The 24,829-nt window shown below is 35.3% G+C and overlaps 1 protein-coding gene across 1 annotated transcript in view; it reads left to right on the plus strand.

The window, feature by feature from the left end:
* Arhgap21 (Rho GTPase activating protein 21) overlaps positions 1-16,949 on the plus strand; it is a 135,032-nt gene extending 118,083 nt beyond the window's left edge. Inside the window, 15 exon segments of the mRNA XM_047519838.1 lie at positions 243-527; positions 3,077-3,141; positions 3,220-3,356; positions 3,924-4,066; positions 4,807-4,962; positions 5,059-5,137; positions 5,662-5,735; positions 5,813-5,902; positions 9,540-9,665; positions 9,849-9,890; positions 10,192-10,297; positions 12,223-12,254; positions 14,478-14,667; positions 14,670-15,578; positions 15,581-16,949. Coding sequence (XP_047375794.1) covers positions 243-527; positions 3,077-3,141; positions 3,220-3,356; positions 3,924-4,066; positions 4,807-4,962; positions 5,059-5,137; positions 5,662-5,735; positions 5,813-5,902; positions 9,540-9,665; positions 9,849-9,890; positions 10,192-10,297; positions 12,223-12,254; positions 14,478-14,667; positions 14,670-15,578; positions 15,581-16,161 — 3,015 coding nt within the window. The 3' untranslated portion in view covers positions 16,162-16,949.
* The last annotated feature ends 7,880 nt before the right edge of the window (positions 16,950-24,829 follow it).

The following is a 24,829-nucleotide window of genomic DNA, read 5'->3' on the forward strand; positions in this document are numbered from 1 at the left end:
CTAAAGTTGGGATTTCACTTATCCTTGATTTTGATATGAATACGTTGCCTGAGGGGTTTACACTCCACTTTTTTATCCTTCCTTTCCTAACAAAACATATATTAAAGTAAATCAGACACCTGCCACACTAGGTGTGTGCTTGTGTCTGTATGTACATGTTAAAGGTGTCGTTCGATATGTTTATCCTGTCACAAAGATTTAGCCATGTGTTGTGTATTCATGGAACGATTTGTGTTTTCCAGAGAGTTGGTGGAAGTATTCGGCCTTGGAAACAGATGTATGTTGTACTTCGGGGCCATTCACTGTACTTGTACAAAGATAAGAGAGAGCAGATGCCTCCTTCTGATGAAGAGCAACCCATCAGTGTTAATGCTTGCCTGATAGACATCTCTTACAGTGAGACCAAGAGGAAAAATGTGTTTCGACTTACCACATCCGATTGTGAATGCCTATTTCAGGCAGAAGACAGAGATGATATGTTAGCGTGGATCAAGACTATCCAGGAAAGTAGCAACCTAAACGAAGAGGTACGTGTTTAAAAGATGACTGAAAGAATCTGATACATTTTTACAAAACATTATCATGTGCTATTTTCTCTTAAAAATGACCAATCAAAAGAAAACCCAAGTGTGCCTTTTTAGATTATTTTAACTTATTTAAAAATCACCCTTACTGAACTAGAAACATAGACTATTCATACTTTGCAGACCTTCTCAGAAGCAATAAACCACAGATAGGATACCTTTGTTTCTAGTCCTGATCATTCTAGTTATCCCTTGCTATATGTGAGGATTGATTCTAGGACTGTCCCTGGCTACCCAAATCTGCAGATGCTCAAGACCCTACGAACATGCTTCTGTGTACTTTAAATCTCTACCTGTAATGTGAATGCTAAGCAAATGGTTGTTACACTGTATTGTTAAGGGAATAAGAAAAAAAGTCTATTTCAGATGAGGGACTTGGGGATAGAGAGGGTCAGTTGAACCTTTATGTCCAGATTTTTCTGGATCTGTTTCCTGATTTCAAAAACAGAATTATTGTGGGCTTAGGTTAGTATAAAACTACTTAACATAACAGAGGCACACACCTGCAGTCACAATGATTCAGGAGGTCTAGGCAAGAGGATCACAAATTCAAGGCCAGCCTCAGCAATTTAGCAAGACCCCGTTTCAAAATTTAAAAAAGGGCTGGGGATGTAGTTCACTGGTTGAGTGCCCCTGGTTTTAATCCCCTGTACTGGGGTGGGTTGGAGTGGGTGGGCAGGAATTACTATGTAAAGGCAGAGATACTGGCCTGATTTTTGTTAATTGAATTATATAGGCAAAAATATAGCCTAGTGTAGTATAGTAGTTGGTTCCTAAGAAAATGTACACCATCAAAAATTATAAGTCAGCTTTTCTTTTTCATGAGAAATAAAGTTTCTGAGAGTTTACAGCAGATTTTAATAGGAAAGGTAGTTTTAAAGATATGTTTACATATAGCTATAAACTATGGGGAAAAAACCCAGTGATAATGAAATCAAACTTTTGCTCAAGAGTACTACCTTTTTTTCCCCCAGTTTTCTTCAATTTTCCTCCTACATTTTGTCTTACTTTTTGTGCCTGTTATGACCCAAAAAAGCACACACCAGTTTCTTTTCTTTTGCTCACATTATTCAGAAGTATGTTCCTTGTAAAGCCATACAAATTATGTTCTACAATTTAATCATTTTCATTGTATATAATTCAAATTATGAAAACTTACACCATGAAGAAAAGCGCCAGTTTCTTCTTCTTCTGCTAGTTTTTTCCCACCTTGATTGTGATTAAAAATTAACACCAGATCTTTATCAACACAACCTTTGTTCTGCCACCACTCACTGTAGACAATATTGGATCTGAATTTTGTAAAAGAAACAGGGAGAATAAGATCACAGATGTAGATTTCAGCTTTAAGTAATGGTTTAAAGGAGTTCCCATTTACTAAATATTGCTGTGTGTCATTTGTCTGTTAGACATAGTATCATTAAAATTCCTTCAGATGATTTCATCTGTGAAACAGCTGTTTTGAGGATTGAATGAGATACTGCTCATGAAGAATGTAACATAATGCCTGGCAGTTAATAAACATTTAATGTCAGTCATTATCATCATCCAATCTTAAAACACGGATATTTCCCCCCAGTTTTATGCATTAAAAAAATGATTTGCTGAACATATACCATGGCAGACATTGTTTTAAAGATTTTCCATGAATTAATCTTAGCAACCATATGGATTATAAGCAAGTAAACTGGCAAATAGAGATTAAGTAATTTCCCCAGGTTCATAAGTTTAATGTCAGAGTTAGGATTTAAAATAAGGCAATCTTATTCTAGATCTTAATCATCTGATCCAATGGAAATGTCCATTGAAAACTTTGGAACAAAACAATCAAAATTCTTTGTAAACTGTTTTTCATTATAAGCAAAATAAGACAAGTTAAAAAATTGAGGACACACATCAACATATAATTGGAATCACTAGGAAAAAACTTATGTTCCCCTTTGAATTTATCATATTATAAACATTAACCTGCTGAGGTTTAAAAAAAATGAATAAATTCTTGATAATCTGCCCCTTCTGATACTAACTGACCTTCAATCTCTCTGTTACTACAAATAATTAATAAATTCTGGCAGTATTTTTCCATCTTCTATCCAATAGTATTAAGTGCTCATCATTTAAGTATTAAAGAAACTGGGCTGGGGCTGGAGCTCGGTGGTAGAGAGCTTGTTTGATCCTTAGCACCACATTAAAAAAAGTAAATAAAATAAGGATATTGTATCCATCTACAAAGTATTAAAGAAACTGACATCTGTTGCCCTGTCATTTATTTAGAGTGACAGATCAATAAGTATTGAATATCTTGTTGCTTGCTGAAACTATTCTAATTATTGTATGAATACATAAAATAAAACTTTTGGCAGTGTCAGAAGGTACTTGGAATATTTGTCACATGGTGATGTTGAGTAGTCTTTAAAACAGCTCCACTGATAAGGATCACCTATTTATGCTTGGTATTGACTTTTTAATATTACCTTCTGTTTACTCTGTAGGACACTGGAGTTACTAACAGGGACTTAATTAGTCGGAGAATAAAAGAATATAACAATCTGATGAGGTGAGAATCCCATCCTGCCAACAGTTAATTTGTATGTAAAAAAGGAACCATTAAAAAAATGTTCATTTCTTTTAGCAGCAAAGCAGATCAGTTGCCAAAAACACCTCGCCAGAGTCTCAGCATCAGGCAAACTTTACTTGGTGCTAAATCAGAGCCAAAGACTCAAAGCCCACATTCTCCCAAGGAAGAGTCTGAAAGGAAACTTCTCAGCAAAGGTACCAATGTTAACTTTCTTGGGTAAATTGTAACAAATACAATGTTTAAATGGGGATCTTAAAGGTATTTTCATGTTTTTTGGTACCATTTGTACTGACCTCGACCCGGGATCAGGTAGTCAAAGATCACTAGAGACCTAGTGTTGGCTAATAGGGCCTTTTCCTTTAAGGTGAGGCCCAAGATACCAGTTTTTATAATCAAGACAAAGTGAAGGCAGATATGCACATACATAAGAGACATTGCAGATTTGAATGACTCAGAAGATGCAGGTGATACTACTGTGAAACAAAACCTGTGGTTTTATTGATTGTACTTTCTTACTGTTTGAAAGAAAATCATGGTATGGACTATAAAAGGGTGAAGAAGTATAATTGATGTCTGTTACATTATATGGAAGGTTAAAAGGAGTGGCCATTTAGGAAGAGACTCAAATATTTTAAATAAATGGTAGGGTGTTTTATATAACAGGACTCCAGTTAATGTAAAGGATTGCTAGAATCATGATTTAAACACTCTTATTTCCGTTCTCTTTATTATGTGATTTTATTTTCAATAACAATCAAAAGATGATACCAGTCCCCCAAAAGACAAAGGCACGTGGAGAAAAGGTATTCCAAGTATTATGAGAAAGACATTTGAAAAAAAGCCTACTGCTACGGGAACATTTGGCGTCAGACTGGATGATTGTCCACCAGCTCACACTAATCGGGTAGGAGACACCAGCCAGCCGGGTTTCCTGAGTATTCATTCAGTTGTGATTATAGGATCTGAGCATACAGCCTTTCTGAGCATACAGGCTTTCATTTGTTGAACATTTTCCTCTTCATCCAGACCTTAGTTTCCCTGAGTGATTCTGACCTGTGGGTCTTGAGTAATTTTATATATGATACTTTTTTTAACGTATCGACTCTGAAATAGAATGATTTAACCATTAAGAATGTATCTGAAAAGGTCATCAGAATTTATTTTCAAATTTCAATTTACTTTCCATCTTTTGCATCTTAAAAGTATGACAATAAGGACCTGCTTAAGAATATTAAGTGTACATGTGTATTTGTTTACAACTCCCGTGCTAGGATGCATATTGTGAGTTGATTGATGCTATTCTATCACACTTCTTCTCTTGACTTTATTCCTGTTTATTCATCTAAACTGCTTCCACATCCTTCTTAATTGTTCCTTTCCTTTCTAGACCGTTACCTCCCTGGGGGGGGTCCTTCTAGTTCTGTCTTTGCCTATTCATTCTTTTCCTACTCTTTAAAAAATGTCCTGCTGGTTTGATGTATTCCAAATTTCTGAATGTCTATATTTTCTGTTTTATTTTTATATAATGGCAATTTACATATTTCCTTTTGGATGCAAAGGTATTTTTAACTGTGATATAAAACTACTACCTGAACATAAATTTTTGTGCTGTGTTAAATAAAATGTTTATTTCTTGTTTTGCAGTATATTCCATTAATAGTTGACATATGTTGCAAATTAGTTGAAGAAAGAGGTCTTGAATATACAGGTATTTATAGAGTTCCTGGAAATAATGCAGCCATTTCAAGTATGCAAGAAGAACTCAACAAGGGAATGGCTGATATTGATATACAAGATGATGTAAGTTTATTTCTATTTGAATAACTGGTCACCTGTTTTCCCCCCTTTGCTGATGTTGTCTAAAAAAAATACCGTGTTTGTATTTTGCTTACCTAGAAATGGCGAGATTTGAATGTGATAAGCAGTTTACTAAAATCCTTCTTCAGAAAACTTCCTGAACCTCTCTTCACAAATGGTAAGTTAACTCCCATGAAAGCTAGCAGAGGAACAGTCCACATTACAACTGCTAGAAAAAATAGGCTAATTGAACCAGAAAAAATATGTTGTTAAAAGAAACAGGAAATGGTGTTTGGTTCTACTTTATACAGTGAAAAATTGAATTTTTAAAAACATTTCCATTCAGAAAATATATTTTTCCCATTTGACTGTTTATTATTGTTTTCAATCAAAAGCTTGCACACATAATAAAGTACAGATAATAGAAAAACCTTTTCAAAAATTTGAATTCTGTATGGGCCACTGTAGTTGTTATTGGGGGAAAACTGGAGAAACTGTATGAATGGAACTCACATTTCAGTGGATTTTCTTCTATTGGTAAGGTTTGGAAGATTAAAAATCATATCTAACATGTAATTTGTAGATACTTACAATTCAAAGCCTAATTTTTTGGGGACTCTACTTTTTATTGTGTTTAAACTTTACAGGGTTTAAGATAAATGATTTAAGATAAATTTATTTTCTTGTTCTTATTCTTATCAGATAAATATGCTGATTTTATTGAAGCCAATCGTAAAGAAGATCCTCTAGATCGACTGAAAACATTGAAAAGACTAGTAGGTATTATTTTTTTAGTTTGGGAGGCACAACTGAAATGCAACATTTAAATCCGTCATGAAATAATATGTTTCAGATCCATGATTTGCCTGAACATCATTACGAAACCCTTAAGTTTCTTTCGGCTCATCTGAAGACAGTAGCAGAAAATTCAGAAAAAAATAAGGTATGTGAAGTACATATTTAGACTGGTCAGCTAATGTAATTTTTCTTTTTGTCCAAAATGGTTAGACATGGGTAATAGATTTAGTATTTTGGTTTAATAGTATATCATTTCATCAGAAAAGGCAAGAATGAACCTGGTGACTTTAAAAGGGAGGTTGACAATGGTGGCTTCTCAACTTCTGAAGTTAAATCCAAGGACTTATGGAGAAAAGTGTTCTTACGGGGTTTTTGGTTATGGTGCTTTTCCTAAGGTTAACTTTAAATACATAACATACACACTCCTAAGTACCTTTCAGGAAAATTAATAATTAATAGTTAAAATGCTTACATTGAGCACTAGAACATGTTTGACTTTTTCCTACTTTATGCAGAATGCACAGGGACAATGCACAGATGTACTTTAATGTTTAGGATTGGTCCGTATTTCTCTTGAGGAAGAGACAAAGGCACAGAGCGAATGTGAACTGGTCCAGGAAGAAGTACTGTAGCTTTCCATTATTGCACTTGAAGTATCTTGATGGTATATGTGAAAAAATAACTTAAAAAACCTGGTTGTGTATGTCTAAAGTCTTATGACTTAGTTCATTTATGGATTTTTTTAAAAAAAAGGATTTTGAAGTATTCAGATTTGGTTTTTACTTCCGTTGAAAGATTATACCAAGCATATTAAGAAAAAACAAAAGGTTGCAAACATTTAAAGGTGAGGTTTAAAAGGTGTTTTCCCCCATATTCTCCTTACTTTAAAAGGGCGTGTTGACAATGTGTAGTAACTTATGAATAAAAGGAAAATGCATCCCGTTTTCAGATTAAAAAAAAGAAAAAAAAAGAAATATAACTTCAGCGACTTTAGTTTAAAAGATATTCCTCATTGCTTCAGCCTAATTGTCAAAAAGAAAATTAGAATTCAACAAAAACTCTAAAAATACATTGACCTGACTGAGTCTCTGAAGAGCACTCCTTTTTTAAAATTTTTTTTTGTTCTTTTTAGATATACATGATAGTATAATATATTTTGACATGTTATTCATACGTGGAGTATAACTTCCCTTTCTTGTGGTTGTACTTGATGTGGAGTTACACTGGTCATGTATTCATATATGAACATAAGAAAGTTATTTCAAGTTCTTTCTATTGTCTTTCCTATTCCCCTTCCCACTCCCTTCCCCTCATTCCCCTTTGTCTAATCCAGTGAACTTCTATTCTCTACCACCCCACCACCACCACACCTCTTTATTGTACATTAGCATCTACATGTCAGAATATTCGGCCTTTGTTTTTTGGGGTTTGGCTTATTTCACTTAGCATGATATTCTCCAGTTCCATCCATTTATTGACAAATGCCATAATTTCATTTTTCTCTGTGACTGAATAATGTTCCATTGTGTATATACACATTTTTTTTTATCCATTTCTCTGTTAAAGGGCACCTAGGTTGGTTCCATAGCTTAGCTATTGTGAATTGAGCTGCTGTAAACATTGATATGGTTGAATCACTACAGTATGCTGATTTTAAGTCCTTTGGATGTATACCAAGGAGTAGGATAACTGGATCAAATGGTGGTTCCATTCCAGGTTTTCTAAGGAATCTCCATACTGCTTTCCAGAGTGGTTGCACCAATTTGCAGTCCCACCAGCAGTGTATGAGTGTACCTTTTCCCCCACATTCTCACCAACATTTATTGTTACTTTTGTATTCTTAACAATTGCCATTGATTGGAGTGAGATGAAATCTCAGTGTAGTTTTAATTTGTATTACTCTAATTGCTAGAAATGTTGAACATTTTTTCATATATTTGTTGCTGATTATATTTCTGTGAAGTGTCTGTTCAGTTCACCTGTCAGTTTATTGATTGGATTATTTATTTATGTTTTATATTAGAATTTTTTAGTTCTTTATGTACCCTGGAGATTAATGCTCTGAGGTGCAGGTGGCAAAGATTTTCTCCCATTTTGTAGGCTCTCTCTTCACATTCTTGTTTCCTTTGCAGTAAAGATGATTTTAGTTTGATGCCATCCCATCTATTGATTCTTGATTTTACTTCTTGTGTTTTAGGAGTCTTGTTGAGAAATTCAGTTCCTAAGCTGACATGATGAAGATTTGGGTCTACTTTTTATTCTAGTAGACACTGGTTTCTGGTCTCATGCCTATATCCTTGATCCACTTTGACTTTTGTGCAGGGTGAGAGATAGGGGTTCAATATCATTCTGCTACATATGGATCTCCAGTGTTCCCAGCACCACTTGTTGAAGAGGCTCTTTCCTCACTATATGTTGATGGCACCTTTGTCTAGTGTCAGATAACTGCATTTGTGTGGGTTTGTCTCTGTGTCTTCTATATCATTGTTCTTCGTGTTTGTTTTGGTGCCAACATCATCCTGGTCTTGTTATTATATCCCTGCAGTATAATTTAAGTTCTGATATTGTGATGCCTCCTGCTTTGCTTTTCTCACGGAGGATTGTTTTGGCTATTCTGAGCCTCACATTTTTCCAAATAAATTTCATGACTGCTTTTTCTTTTTCTATGAAGAATGTCATTGGAATTTTAATAGGAATTGCATCAAATCTGTATAGCGCTTTTGGTAATATGGCTATTTTGATGATATTAATTCTACCTATCCAAGAACATGGAAGATCTTTGCATCTTCTAAGCTTGAAGAGCACTCTTAAAAGCAAAAAATCTACAAATACCAGTTGTCACTATTTTAAAAAGGTTTCTTCATATTTTATCTTTATCCAGCAAGAAATGTTACTCTTTTTTACCTGCATATCACCTTTTTGAACAGGTGATATACACGTGGTACACAGTGAAAAATAACATTTTCTTTTGTTTTAAACAGATAGGTTTTTTTGCCCCCTTTAACACATTATTGAACCACTAAATTTACTATTCTTATTAATATTCATGTTCTGGGACTGGGGTCATAGCTCAGTGGTAGAGCTCTTGCCTAGCACACGTGAGGCACTGGGTTCAATCCTCAGCACCACATATAAATAAATAAAGAAAAAAAATTCATGTTCTGTTTTTGACTAATTTTTAAAAGGTTTCTATTTATTTAAATATCTAGACAAGATTCACACATTGTATTTGGTGATAGTTATTCATCCTTTTCCTCAGTAACAATTGTTACATTATTAGAAATTGCAAAATAATGATTTTCTAATTCTGTGGCATTACTTGTTAAAGTTCTCAAACAGTAATGTTGATTTCTGGAGAGTAAGAGAGAACACCAGAAGCCTAGGAACACTGCTACCACTCCCTTTCCTAAGAGTGATTTCTGTTTAATGTAGAAAACTATGCATATATTGAGGTCAGTGCAGTGGCTGTGCATGTTCTGGAAGATAGTAGCATTCAGTTGTAGTAAGGTTGGATTATGAAATGAGTAGTATCAACCCTCCCCCGCCACTGAAATGAGTAGTATCAACCCCCCATTACTTGCAAATCCAGAAGACTACAGCAACGTTCGAGTTTCCTGTAGATGGGCAGTGTCCTGAATTGTGATAGGGCTGCAAAGGGTTAAAAAAATTGTTTTGTAATTTTTTTCCCCTTCAAAAATAACTTTTCACATATAAAATGCCAGACCTGTAAGTCTAATTCTTAAAGAAAAATTTTAATTTTCTCCCCTCATTCATTCTTTCAGATGGAACCAAGAAACCTAGCAATTGTTTTTGGTCCAACTCTAGTGCGCACATCAGAAGACAACATGACCCATATGGTCACACACATGCCCGACCAATACAAGATCGTAGAGACCCTCATCCAGCATGTAAGTTCACTCTTCATGTCCAAGACCACTTAATCTAATGAGCAGCTGATACTTGGTAGGACAAAATTTGTTTGTTTGTTTTTTTTGTCTAAAAACAAAAAACAAAAAACTATCCTCCAAGATATAAGTATGTTTAGGGGGTTTTTTAATTTTTCTTTTCGCCTCTTTTATTTTAAATTTTAGCATGACTGGTTTTTCACGGAAGAGGGTGCTGAAGAGCCTCTTGTAAGTATAATGCAGCAGCATTTGCACTCAGTTATTTTCATTTGGGACACAAGATCCTGATGCCACAGCAGTGTCAGTCTCCTGCTTTGTATGCTATTGCCTGCTTTGCATTCCAGAAGCAGGTCTCTAGCTCCTTAGTTTCTGATCATTTGAAGCTTATTTTGCAGTTAATGATGTATAACCGATGTAAAAATGTTAAGCACAGGTGCTCCATTCAGTAATGTATCTTTTACTAAATGTTATTTGAATTTTAAAGTACCTTTGAAGAGATGATGAAGAGATCTTTGTTTGTTAACCATAGACCTCAGTGCAGGAGGAAAACACAGTAGACTCCCAGCCAGTGCCAAACATAGATCATTTACTCACCAACATTGGAAGGACAGGAGTCTCCCCTGGAGATGTATCAGGTAACTCTTGCCTGGGCAGTATTGAGCTCTAGGTTAAAAGCTACATTCTTGTAACATGAAAGAACAAATCAATCATGAGTAACAATTCACTATGATTTTATTCTTTTTCTTTTTTTCCTTTCTACTAATAAAAAAAATAATCTTCCTTTTCTGATTTATTATACTTATCTTCCAGTGACTATAATGCCATTGACAGTGCATGGAGTTGTAATGTTTGTCAGAACGGAAATATGAGGGAAATGAGCATGCAAACCACTGTTTTGTTCTTCTTCTTTTTTTTTTTTTTTTTTTTTTTTTTAATTCACAGTTTCCATGTAATAGTCATCACAAGGTAAAACAGATATATGCTACTGAATATGTGGTTGCTGTGATGGCAGAAAGTATGATCTAGACTGTATATGTAGTTCTTATACCTGACCTAGAAGTTCTGTTTAAGAGCAGCAAGTTACTTGTATCAAACTGCTAATGGACACCATTCTCAAATACAGTGTACTATCTGTCACTATAGATGTCACAGTAAAAGTCAATCTATTTGACCTTTATTTTCTTCTGTTTCCTATTGCCACCCTAATGCTTGGTTAAGTATTAGTTTTTATAGGCTCTTTTGATGAAAATTTTCTCCTGCCAGACTGTTGCACTAACCTAGCATGTTGTTTCATACAATGTTCTCCCTTTGTCTCTAGTTCTTGTTTTAGTCCTAAAGGGTTTTTTCAGCACTTACTGACACAGGCAAATCTATACTGATGTTGAACAGGCGAAGTGGGAGGAGTCTATCACACGGTAATGTCACTAGTGGATTCTGTGATGTCCCTGATGGACAGCTGGAACTGTAGAAAGAAGGAGGATTGTTGTCCACACTGTAGCTGCCTTGTCTGCAGAAACCCCCGATTCTTGTAAATGCAAACACAGTTGATCTGTGGTGTAAAGTTTCTCTTAAGAATATTGTAAACAGATCAATACTACAATACTACTTTCTTAAAAGTTTTTCTGCTGTTTCTTGTTATTTCTGAAGCAGACCCTGAGGAGAAATAGCATGGTATGGTCTACCAGTTCTTAAAGTCATAAAGCATTTAGCCATGTGTTAAAAAGGGGTGTGGCATGGGGCTCAGCTCATTAATTTTGAAAATCAATTTCCCAGAAACTGAAAGATAAAATTTCAAAATTTCTATTATTCTAAATAGTGCTAGCCCCGTTCTACCCTCTTTATAATTGTATAATCTGAGTTTTTGCCAGACAGTAAAATTATGGTCTCCATTTTTCCATTTCCATAATAGCATCTGTTAATAGATAATTATAAAACTGGTAGCAATTTAACCAAACTAGTCAAAAGGATCCCTGACTGCACTGATATGAAACTGGGGTCTGAAGCACAAAAATCAACCTTATCTAATAAAAACCAAAGTGACCTGGTAGCAGGGTTATCCTAATGCCTCTTCTGCATCCATAAGCATACGATATATGCTTATAAAATTCAAGTCTGACAAAAATAAACAAATACACCAGTATGAGTGTCTCAATTTGTAGCTAGGACAGCCAATAATCTTAAAAGTTCTACATTGTGTATCAGTTCCAGATACAGGATGTGGTACATGATATAATTCTTAAAAGGTCTTCAAGCTTCTTTATTGCTAGATTTAATACTTAGAAAATAAACATTAGTGTTTCTGTTTTTGTTTAGTACAGGGCTCCTTTGCCATTCCTATCATTGAGCTGGTTCTGCCTACAATTCACAGCATCCTTTCATGGCGGTGGCTTTCTGTGGTGCAGCTTGCATCTTTGTGAGCTCTGACTATCCACTGTGTTATTGTTTTGAGTTTTGCTTTCACATTTTGTTCTGTGCCTGTCTTCTCCATAAGTTTTGCATTGTTTGTTGAAAGCAGGAAAGATTGACTAATATTGACCATGTTTTATTTAACTTCTCACAGATTCAGCTACTAGTGACTCAACAAAATCTAAGGTAAATTGTTTTTTATTTTATATAGTTTAGGAGTATTTTAGGGGGAATTACTTACTGATTGTTATGACTAATATACAAATACATCCCTGTCCTAGTCTGATGAGCCAGAACAACAAGTTCTAATTAACAGAAAAATTAGTTCTTAGGTTATGATAAACTAATACTGAATTGTGAGTTAGAGTAAGTTTCTCATAGAATAGTTTAACATATAACCAACTAGGCTTTTTTTTCTCACACTGGAAAGTTTTCTAACACATACAAAATTAGGGAGAATGGTATGAGGTACCTATTGTCCATCTTCAATAATTACCAGCACTTGTCAATTCTGCTGCTTCTGAACTCCACCCACTTTCCTCTTCTGGGACTATTTCAAGCAAGTCCCAAGCATGATATCATTTTATAACTTCATTAATATTATGAACTTCTGTTATTATTATACATTGTTATAGAAAATGCATATATTCCTGCCTTTTCAGCAAAATTATATAAAAATACTAACTATAAAAACAAAATTGATAATTTTTGTTCCATTGACAGCAACACCAAATTACATGAGTTTTTTGAGCAGTTTGTAGGAAATTCTTATGTATAGTTCTTAGAAAGTTTTTTGAATCACTATCTAGATTGCTGAGACAGTAGCAACTAGAATTGTATGATTAAATTATAATTCTTAAAAATATCTGTTGATTTTATCATCAGTATCACTTAGGATTTTCACCATCTTTGTGCTTCAACTTTTTATTTTTAAAAACTTGAAACCTATAGACAAGTTTCTATACCCTTTTGCCTAAATTCATCTGTTGATTTTGTTATACATACACACACTTTTTTCTGAGTCATTTGAGACTTACTTGTAGACAAGATAATGCTACCCCTAAGAATTTCAGCATGTTCCTCCCAAGTACAAGGGCATCCTCCTATTAACAGCAGTATAATTATACTCAGGATACTAATCTTGCAATACATTATTATCTAATGTATAGTTTCTATGTAAATTTCAAGATTCTTTTCCATTTCTCTATATAGGATACAGTCAAGGACCATTCCTTGTATTTCATTGTCATTCCCTTTAGGCTTTTAAAATCTTCCAAAAGTTTTGTCAGAAATAAGATTTGTTTGAAATCTCTGCCTTTAACATGTTCCTTAACCTGTCTCTTCATCTTAATGATGATGTTGTTCTACAGTGCCTGCAAGGTAGTGGGTGTCCAAATGCTGTAACTACTTCCACTTTCTCAATCGTAAAAAAAAAAGTCAGGTCACTTGTCCCGACACACTTAAGATTTTCTATTTGCATCTCACATAAACAATGAAATTGAGATGTTTTAAAAATGAATCAATCAGTTGTTCCTTGTCCTATACAGCCAGCTAGAGGATGGAACATCAGGTCTCCTCATTCAGAGCCCTGTCACAACCATTATCCCCTATGGTCTTCATCAGAATGTGAGAAAACATGAGTAACCATTCAGACTGTGATGGGTATTTTTTAAAAGACTTCAGTTTCACAGTTTGAGCCTTTCTAAAATTTTTATTGTAAGAGAGAAATAATTTGATTTGTTATTCAGTATCCTTCCTGCCTCCCTATATTAGTGTATGCTAAAACAAGAATGTATTAACCCTTGCTTCGAACTAAGTAGTTATTAAAAGGACCTATTATACATAGAAAATGACTTTACCAGTAATAATACATTAAAATTATTCCATAATAAAGATTGAAGATCCTTTGACATTATGTTATATGAATTTTCCGCTTGTGTCATTACCATTAGATAAATGAAGGCATTTCTAACCTGGCCCACCTAAGGCAAATCCCTGAAGATTCAATCTGGCTGAACCAGTGGAAATCCAGTTTGCCTACATGATACAGAATCTGTCATATGTAATCTATAATTAAAACACTGAATTCACCATAAAATTTTAATGATGTATTTCAGGATATTATAGTCAACTATATTAGAACATTATTTAATTATTAAACCTGTGTTCCAGATGAAATTCACAGGAAAATTAAGAATCAGGAGAGCTAGATGCCTCTAAATACAGAGTTTTCCTGAAAGACTTGTATTTGAGTTATGAATTGGCAAATAAATACCACCAGGCAAGAAATGGGATTGGTGGTTAAGTAAAAATTTGTCTTTGGTATAAGATAAAAAGGGGGTATAAAAAAAAGATTACACTCAGTATGGTTCTTATGTTTACAGTCTCTTTTCTCTGGTTGCTTCCCAGGGTTCTTGGGGATCTGGAAAGGATCAGTATAGCAGGGAACTGCTTGTGTCCTCCATCTTTGCAGCTGCTAGTCGCAAGAGGAAAAAGCCAAAAGAAAAAGCACAGCCTAGTAGCTCAGAAGATGAATTGGACAATGTATTTTTTAAGAAGGAAAATGTGGAACAGTGCCACAGTGACATTAAAGAAGAATCCAAAAGGAAAGTGAGACATTGGGCAGAAAACAAAGGATCATCATTGCCAAAGAAAACAGTTCTAAGACAGACATCAGCACAACAAAAGATGAGAAGACATCTCTAAGAAAAGAGAGCACACCATCTGAAGAACCCTCCCCACCACACAGTTCCAGACATAACCGGTCCCCAACTCTTAGCAGTCGCTTTACTATACTGAAAGAGAGCCCTAAATCACTTCCGACACAAAAGTCCTCCCATTTCGAAGAGACTGGGTCTGACTCTGGCACTTTGCTCAGCACATCTTCCCAGGCTTCTCTGGCAAGATTTTCTACCAAGAAATCAACCAGTCCAGAACCTAAACATTATGAGTTTTTGGCCAATATTGGCACCATCACCTCAGATTATTCCACTACGTCATCTACTATGTACTTGACTAGCCTCGACTCTAGTCGACTAAGCCCTGAAGTGCAATCTGTGGCAGAAAGCAAGGGAGACGAGGCTGATGACGAAAGAAGCGAACTGATAAGTGAGGGGCGGCCTGTGGAGACAGACAGTGAGAGCGAGTTTCCTGTCTTCCCCACAGCTTTGACTTCCGAGAGGCTTTTCCGAGGAAAACTGCAAGAGGTTACTAAGACAAGCCGAAGGAACTCAGAAGGAAGTGAAGTAAGTTGTACCGAGGGAAGTTTAACACCAAGTTTAGATAGCCGGAGACAGCTCTTTAGTTCACACAAACTTATCGAATGTGATACACTATCCAGAAAAAAATCTGCAAGATTCAAGTCAGACAGTGGAAGTCTAGGAGATGCCAAGAGTGAGAAAGAAACACCTTCAATAACCAAAGTGTTTGATGTCATGAAAAAAGGAAAGTCAACTGGGAGTCTACTAACACCAACCAGAAGTGAATCAGAAAAGCCAGAACCCACTTGGAAATGAAAATAGCAGATCGGCTAAAACTGAGACCCAGAGCACCTGCAGATGATATGTTTGGAGTAGGGAATCAAAAAACAAATGCTGAGACAGCTAAAAGGAAAAACATCAAGCGCAGACACACACTAGGAGGACATAGAGATGCTACTGAAATCAGTGTTTTAAATTTCTGGAAAACACATGAGCAGAGCGGGGATAGAGAATCTGAACTTTCAGCTGTGAATCGGTTAAAACCAAAATGCTCAGCCCAGGACCTCTCAATCTCAGATTGGCTTGCCAGGGAGCGCTTACGCACGAGTACATCTGACCTTAGCAGAGGAGAAACCGGGGACCCCCAGCTGGAAAATCCTGGCACATCAGAATCACCCAGAACTGACACAACCTTGTCTTTTCAATCCGACACTGGCAGTTCTTCGGCTTCAACAAATAGGCCCCTTCTTTCCATACCACCACAGTCACCTGACCAAATAAATGGAGAAAGCTTCCAGAACATGAGCCAAAATGCTAGTTCTGCAGCTAATGCCCATCCTCATAAACTGTCTGAAACTGCAGGGAGTAAAGCACAGTTTCATCCCTGTCTTTAAACTGGGGGTATGTCCACTCTAGCAAATAAAAAGCTACTGTTACACGTTCCAGTAACTCTGTAAATATTTTCTTGTACCAGAATTGTTATTATGCAGCCTTCATTTGGGCTGGTTTCATCATTTTGCACTGTGAAATAACTTTACAGTGCATTACTACAGCCAGAAGAACACATATATATTTAAAAATATATTGGATAGTTGTATACAAATGAACAAGGTATTTGTTGCAACTCACTACATAGTATATACCCCAAATTACTGAAGAAAATCGCTGACATTAGTATGCAGCAAATTTGTTCTTTTGGTTTCATCACTAACAAAAGTGCCTCATCATAAAAATACATTTGATTTTTAGGGTGCCATATTGTTAAAATTAGATAACTTACATTGAATAAATGAATGCGTTTTATCAGTAACAAATTTCATTACATTTACCAGTTTTAACACAGGTGGATACAGAACTTCCATTCTTTAGTCATTCCAGGTGGATCTGAGTTTTATATTCAAACTTTTAATACAGTTTTTGAGTTTTGTGTGACTTGAATTTTTAATCTTTCTGTAAAATACGTAACTTAAATGAACATATTATATGTGTATCTTTTCTTCAGATACCAGATTTGATATAAATGTTGTAACATAGTTGTGTAGATAGTGGATCCTGGATGGAACTGGCTTCTTTATTGAGAAGAATATAATTCTGCATGAGGACCTAATGATCCAAACCTGTGTCATGCCTGTGTGCATACCAAATTAAACACTGGAAATAAAAATTGTTTTGGTGAACTTTGCATGGGTTGTTTTTTAAATGTTACCATTTAAATGACTAATTGGCCCTAACTTTTTAAAAAATTACCTACTACGTTTATACATTCCATCTCTTTCTTGCTGTGGCTGCAGAGATCCCTTATAAATACTTACATTAGCCTAACCTTACTCCTGTATAGAGACAATATTTAACTTTTCTAGCTAAAATAATGTATATTTACTTTTCAGAGTTATTTGACTCAATACTTAGATATGTAAACTTGGACAAACTGTTTAATTTCTATCTTTGTTTTCTTATAAACAGTGACAATACTACCACTACCCCATCTAAGGGGAGCTATTAGATTTAAATGAGACACTGTTCCAAATGTAGTGTTTGATGCACACTAGTTGCAAAACAGATTAGAGCTATTCATAGCAATAATAATTACAGAAAAATCTCAGAATGTTAAGGCTGAGAAGCATCTTAAAACTCAGAATTCAGAGTCTCAACTCTCTCAGACCCAAATAAAAGATTCTGAAATTCCCAGTTAATGCATCCACATCTAAGTTTGGATATATTCAACATACTATATGATACAGATTGATTCCCTTACTACAAAAGGAAAAGTCTGTAATATTTCAATATGCAAACATTTAGGCACAACTACCTTATAAAAACAATGAAGTTGTCAGATATTTTTACATACGTGTAGAATCACAAGGCAGTAATCAAATGGGGGCATACCATGATGTGATTCTCTTAAACAGGACATGACAGAAGTAGAGGCCTTTTTGCTTAGTTTACATGGAAGGTGCATTCTTGGAAAAGTTGGTATTATTAAAACCATCAAAAATTCTTCAATACATTTAAAAAGTTAGGTCCAGGTTCAATTTTATTTCATTCATTCTACTCTTAAGTGTAGTATTTTCTCCTTTGTTTGAATTTAGTTGACTGTGCATATTTTAAGTTCCTGAGAAGATGATCGCTTAGATTAGATTGTTGGTTTTCTAGTCCTGTCTCCTAATATCTGTATTTTAGGCTGTATACTTTATTAATTTAGAAGCATTTTCTAGTTTCTATTCTGATTTTCTGGGTGTGTGTTGCTTAATTTCCAAACATTTGAAGGCTTTCTAATTACATTAATGACTAGCATGATTCTATTTGATCACTAAACATATTGATAGTTTTCAGACATTTGAAGTTGAGACATTAATTTTGATCCAATATATGATCAGTTTTGAGAAATGCTGCATATCAACATGGAAAGAACATGTATTCTGTCATCATTGGGTGTTATGTTAGGTTGATTAAGTCAAATTCATTGAGCATGTTTTTCATATCTCCCAAGTCTCATGATTATAGAGTTGTCTCTCTTTTCTTTTTTCTTTCTTTCGTTAGTCTTTTCTTTATACATTTTGAAGTTAGGTTACTAAGTGGATTTAAGAATTGTTATATCTTCATGTGGATTAACCCTCCTATCATGGAACATTCCTCATTATCTCTACCAAAGGTCCTTGCCTAAGGTTATATGATATAATATTAATGGAGCTAGTATTTATGTAATTCAGTTTTCATTCTTTTGCTTCCAGTCTTTTTGTACTTTATTTTCAGGACTGATCTTTCATAGCAGCATCTTGTCTGTCCTAATTCAGAAGTCCAAAGAGGTCTGAAACATGAGTCCTTTTTTTTTTTTTTTTTTTTTTTTCTTTCTCTTTTTTTTTAGCACTCAAAATTTCCAATTTTGTGGTAGCATTTTGGATTAGGGACACTCAGTCAATAAAGTCTATGTGAATTTCCCAAAATTTGAGAAACTCAAGTCTGAAATACTTCTGGCCCAAAGCATTTTGGTTAAGGGGTAATCAGCCTAAGGTTGGAAATAGGTATTCCCTAAACTCAGATCATTATAAATAGGTTTTTGAAAAATTCATATCTATAAGACTGTCAGGCAGGAAAATCATAAATGTGTGGGACATAATGCAGTTCTGTGTGGAAATTTTGATACTTGTGTCACACCAAAACCTCCACAATGAAATTTTATTCTAATAAATATGTACTGCTACAAATATTATTCTCTAATAAATTTTTAAATAATGGTATCTCTAAAAGCACTCAGCCAGAAGATTGTTGGCTTAAGTAACCTGATTTTATATGAATAACTCAGTGATTTACAGTTACTCAGACTGACCGCCCTCAGTCCATTTAAATTATAGTTTCACCTTGATAACACTAATGTTTAGAATAGCCTCATCTCGTAGATACTGTTTTTCATTTTTGCTTCTACAGCAGGTCCCCTTATTGGGCAGAGAGATAGATTTCAAGACTTGTAGTGGATATCTGAAAATGTGGATCATCATATATGTGGTTAAAATACATACATGGTCAGATGTCACCATGGAATTTGGGTTAACAGTGGACCACCTGTACAATGGTGGTCCCTTAAGATTATAATGGAGCAGGACAATTCTTATTACCTATAGTGACATCATAATCATCATAAGGCCATAATGTGACATCTAACATTTGTGGTGGTGTAAACAGATCTGCACTGCCTGTCATAAAAGTATGACATACAATTGTGTGGCACATATTTGGGTTACTTTTGATATATTTACTATACTAGACTTTTAACCATTGTTTTAGAGTTTACTCCTACTTACAAAAATTTTACTATGAAACCCTATATTGGTACAAAGTTATGCCAGCAACAGTCTCCTACATCTCAAGTTTACCACATCTCTTTATTACATCAAGAGGCTTGGCAGGTGATTGATTTTTACCATGTAGGATTGTATCCATGACATTCACTTGACAAAAATCACCTCACATTTCTCAGAACATATCTTGGTACTTAAGCAACATGTTATTATATTATGTTTTCTCATACACATAAAGTTTAAGTTAGGCACAGTGAGACAACAATGAATGATAATAAAGTAGAACACTATAACGATAGCTGTAATAAAAGTTACACAAATGTCTTTCTTGTTCAACTGTCAAGGGGCGGGTAGTGTATACAGCCTGGATATGCACAGAGGCTATTTTGGTGAATTGGGTTGGGTGGAGAGGAATGATGCAAGATTTTATGCTACTCAGAACAGCAATTTAAAACATTAGTTCAGAAGCTTTCAATTAATATTTTTGGTTGCCCTTAGTTAACAAACTGGATTAAGGGGATGAGGGACTTATAGTACTTTTTAATGAAAATGCTTGGAGGATTTTTTTACCCAAATTTAAGAAGTATTTTACAAAATATCTGCTCCTTTGCTGCAAGATAGAATACAGCATTTATTTAGGGTTCATTCATTGAAACATTAATGAAGAGCTTGCTGAGGTGGAGTTTCTGGCCTCTGAAGTTGAGGGATGAAAATAGATGGAGATAGTAAAAACTCACATTCCTTGATTTTTCATGTCATGTTCATTCTTGAAGCCTAACCTCAAGTCCTCCCTGCAATGCCACACACCCAATGGTGATGATTCCAGGTGATAGCCCTGACCTCGCCCCTAGCCAACCATCTGACTTCAGGCACGTCACTTCACTTCTCTGGGTCGCAGTTCTCTGATGTATAAAAACAAGTGAATTAAAGTGGATCATCCTAAAGTAATTTCCAGCCTACCATTCTATAATTCTTCTGTAGATGATAGTATTACAGTCCTCTAACCACATCACCCTTTCTTTTGGGGCAGGGGGGAACTACCAAAAGGACTGTTAAGTCACACACAATGTTGACATTTTATGATACTTGCATCAGATCTTTTGAAAAAAAATATGTATTTGTGATAGTTGACCCCATTTGGTTAATAATGTGCTTTTTCCAGGCACATTATTCCCTTCTCTTCCTCCCAATAGACAGCCCTATTGTGAGCATCTCTCTAGTTCACATTTTACTTTTATAATGTACATGACTGTAGTTGTTAATGTTTCTAATTTATGTAAATCTTGTCATAGTGGTTACTTTTGTGGCTTGCTGTTTTCATTCCACAATATTGAGATCTGCCTTTATTGACACATATTGATCAGTTTATCATCTGATTTTCTTGGGAATGGCCGTGATCATTGATGTGGTTTCTTTGTGCTTACCTCATTGTACATGCACATTCACACCTCCGGGTGGTAAGGAACGTACATTTTCAACTTTATATTTGCCAAATTCTTCTCTAAGGTTATGCCAGTTCACCATATACACTGCTGTGTGAGGGTTCTCATCTTTGTATATCCTGAGACAATTGGGCATTGTCAGGGTTTGGGAGTTTTCTGTTTGTAACACAAAATGGAGCTGAGATGACCCCACACTGGTGTGCATTTCCTACATGACTAACATGGCTAGGTAATGGTATTTTTCATATATTTATGTTCCAATTTTCCTGTGTTGGGTCTGTTCACCTCTCATCATTTTCCTGTTTGTGTTCTTTGCAAAAGAAAAAAAAATTCTCTGACCATTAATCCTGATTTCAAATACTTTTTTCAGTGTAGGTCCCTCCCCCCACCCCACTGCCTCACCTTTGAGGTATTTCTTTCCAAAGTTAGGTGTTGTTTTTATTTTTAACTTAACAGATTTATCAGCTTTTATGTGTATATTCAGACCCATTTAGAAGTATTTCAATAATCACAAGTGTAAGTTACATTATCCTTTAGTAGACTTCAAGTATGGTTTTCACATGTCTGGAATTTATTTTGGAATAATGTGAAGTAGAATGGCAACATTTTCTCCCCATGGTAATTGATGCACTCTGTGTTCCAAAATTTAGTATCTATGAATTATTATGCAAAAAAGTAAAATGTCCTTACTTGACACTTCACTGCAGTAAGATGAAGACATTATACCCCAGTAGGCAACTTTAGCAGAATAGTAAGAGCTGGTTATAATACAGAAATTTCAGCTGGCTCCTCAGAAAGAAAGAGGGAAGTAACACTATAAGAACAACTATAACCTGTGCCTCCTAGCACCTCTGAAATTTTAAGTGACAGAACAGCAATCTTAGGGGAGAGTAAAATACAAAGCAGGAAAAAAAATATTTAATTTTGTCCAGCGCTGGAGAGGACTGAGACATAGGATATGCTCAAACCTTTCTGTCCCAAAGCAGTTAACAAAAAGAAATAATGAGAATCAGAGGTTTATCAGTTGAAAAGTGTGTTGACCACTGAGTTCTGAAGAAGTTTGCTTACAGACATTTAAAAAAATTTAAAAAGTTGTCTTTGATTCTTTATTTAGAAGACAAAAAAAAAAAAAAAAAAAAAAAAAACCACAAAAAACTGTACCAGAAAACTTCTAGAACTCAAATTTGACAAAGTAGCAGGATATAAAATTAACACCTATGAATCAATTGTGTCCTATACACCAATGATGAATCTGCTGAAAGGGAAATAAGGAAAACTATCCCATTCATGATAGCCTCAAAAAAACAAAACCGACAACAACAAAAAACTGGGAACTCAATCTAACAAAAGAGGTGAAAGAGCTCTACAAAGAAATTGAAGAAGGCCTTAGAAGATGGAAAGATCTCCCATGTCCTTGGATAGGCAAAATTATCATTGCCAAAATGACCATACTACCAAAAGCGCTATACAGATTTGATGCAATTCCTATTAAAATTCCAATGACATTCTTCATAGAAAAAGAAAAAGCAGTCATGAAATTTATTTGGAAAAATGTGAGGCTCAGAATAGCCAAAACAATCCTCCGTGAGAAAAGCAAAGCAGGAGGCATCACAATATCAGAACTTAAATTATACTACAGGGATATAATAACAAGACCAGGATGGTGTTGGCACCAAAACAAACACGAAGAACAATGGTATAGAAGACACAGAGACAAACCCACACAAATGCAGTTATCTGACACTAGACAAAGGTGCCATCAACACAGTGGCGGAAAGATAACCTCTTCAACAAGTGGTGCTGATAACACTGGAAATCCATATGTAGCAGAATGATATTGAACCCCTATCTCTCACCCTGCACAAAAGTCAAAGTGGATCAAGGATGTAGGCATGAGACCAGAAACCAGTGTCTACTAGAATAAAAAGTAGACCCGAATCTTCATCATTGTCAGCTTAGGAACTGAATTTCTCAACAAGACTCCTGAAACACAAGAAGTAAAATCAAGAATCAATAAATGGTGACTGGGGTTGTCACTCCATGATAGAACACTTGCCTAGCACATTTGAGGCACTGGGTTTGATCCTCAGCACTGCCTTAAAAAAATAAAGGTATTGTGTTCGTCTACAATTAAAATTTTTAAATCAATAAATGGGATGATATAAAACTAAAAAGCTTTTTTACAGTAAAGGAAACAATGTGAAGAAAGCCTACAGAATGGGAGAAAATCTTTGCCACCTGCACTTTAGATAGAGCATTAATATCTAGGATATATAAAGAACTCAAAAATCTTAACACTACCCCCCCACCAATAATCTAATCAATAAATGGTCAAAGAAACTCAATAGGCACCTCACAGAAGAAGAAATACAAAGGGTCAACTATATGGAAAAATGTTCAATATCTCTAGCAATTAGAGAAATGCAAATTAAAACCACAGATTCCATCTCACTTCAGTCAGAACGGCAATTATCAAGAATACAAATAACGATAAAGGTTGGTGAGGATGTGGGGAAAAGGTACATTCATACATTGCTGGTGGGACTGCAAATTGGTGCAATTACTCTGGAAAGCAGTGTGGAGATTCCTCAGAAAACTTGGAATAGAATCACCATTTCACGCAGTTATGCTGCTCCTTGGTTTACACCCAAAGGAGTTGGAATCACACTACAGTGACACAGCCACATCAGTGTTTATAGCAGCTCAATTCACAATAGTTAAACTATGGAATCAACCTAGATGCCCTTCAACAGAGGAATGAATCAAGAAAATGGTATTTTCAATGGAATACTACTTGGCCACAAAAAGAGTTACTTTTGCTGGTAAATCGGTTGTCTGCACTATGGTATGGCGCCCTCTCTGTGGATATTTATTTGGGTAATGTAGATATGGTATTGTTTCATGGTGGCTTTTTAAACGTATAAAGTCAGTAGTCAATAAAGTCAACCTATATTTTCTGCAGAATAACCCAACAAAGATTTGAAGAGATTTATGATGTTTACCAAACTTATCTTTTCCACTTAAAGCATTTTAACCTCTTAATGTGGAAGAGTGGAAGAACCTTAGGTGGATTTTATCTCCAGATGAGCAAGGGAGTTCTAACTAATTCTGTCTTTTAAAAAGGAACCAAACTGACTTGAAAACTCAGCCTAAATTCACTGGCAGCACCAACTCACGTCTTTTTGTCTCTAAAACATCACGATTTAGTGGCATGTGCTGTACTGAATTGCCCTCAATTATGGTTCCATTCAGTTTATGTTTGACGAAGTGCAAGAAAATCATGGATTTTGGAAATAAAATCTATGTGGGCTCTTGAATACTCTCCTCATGAGCTAATGCTGTGTCCGAAAACCCAGGACTTTCACTTCTCACCTTTAGTACCAACATTACCTCAGCACCTCAGGAAGCACACCTTGAGGACTACCACATTGTACACTTGAAGAAATTGGCAAATTCAAATGTCTAGAAACCAGTCAGATCTACCACTGCCTTGAGACAAGGAGGGCTATTTCTGAGAACAACAAATATTAGCATTTTTAGGAAAGAATGGGCAGATTCAAAGTAAGAATTCCAGCTTAGTAATGCCTTTCTTCAGTACTGTTTGGCCACTGTATATCGTCTTTGCAGCCTTTCTCTGAGAAAGCCACACAACACAGGAAATGCTTTGAGGAGCTATTCTCTAAATTCATCTAGTGGTGAGTGGTATACCCCCAGGACCATTTTAGATTCCTAGAATTGATTATGCACCATGGGTTTCATAGAATCATTGCACGTAGTTTAGCAGAAGCATTTTACAGAGCACCTTTCACCAAAGTATCAGGACT

Source organism: Sciurus carolinensis, chromosome 12 (genome assembly GCF_902686445.1).
Source record: "Sciurus carolinensis chromosome 12, mSciCar1.2, whole genome shotgun sequence".
In the NCBI taxonomy this organism is placed as follows: Eukaryota; Metazoa; Chordata; class Mammalia; order Rodentia; family Sciuridae; genus Sciurus; species Sciurus carolinensis.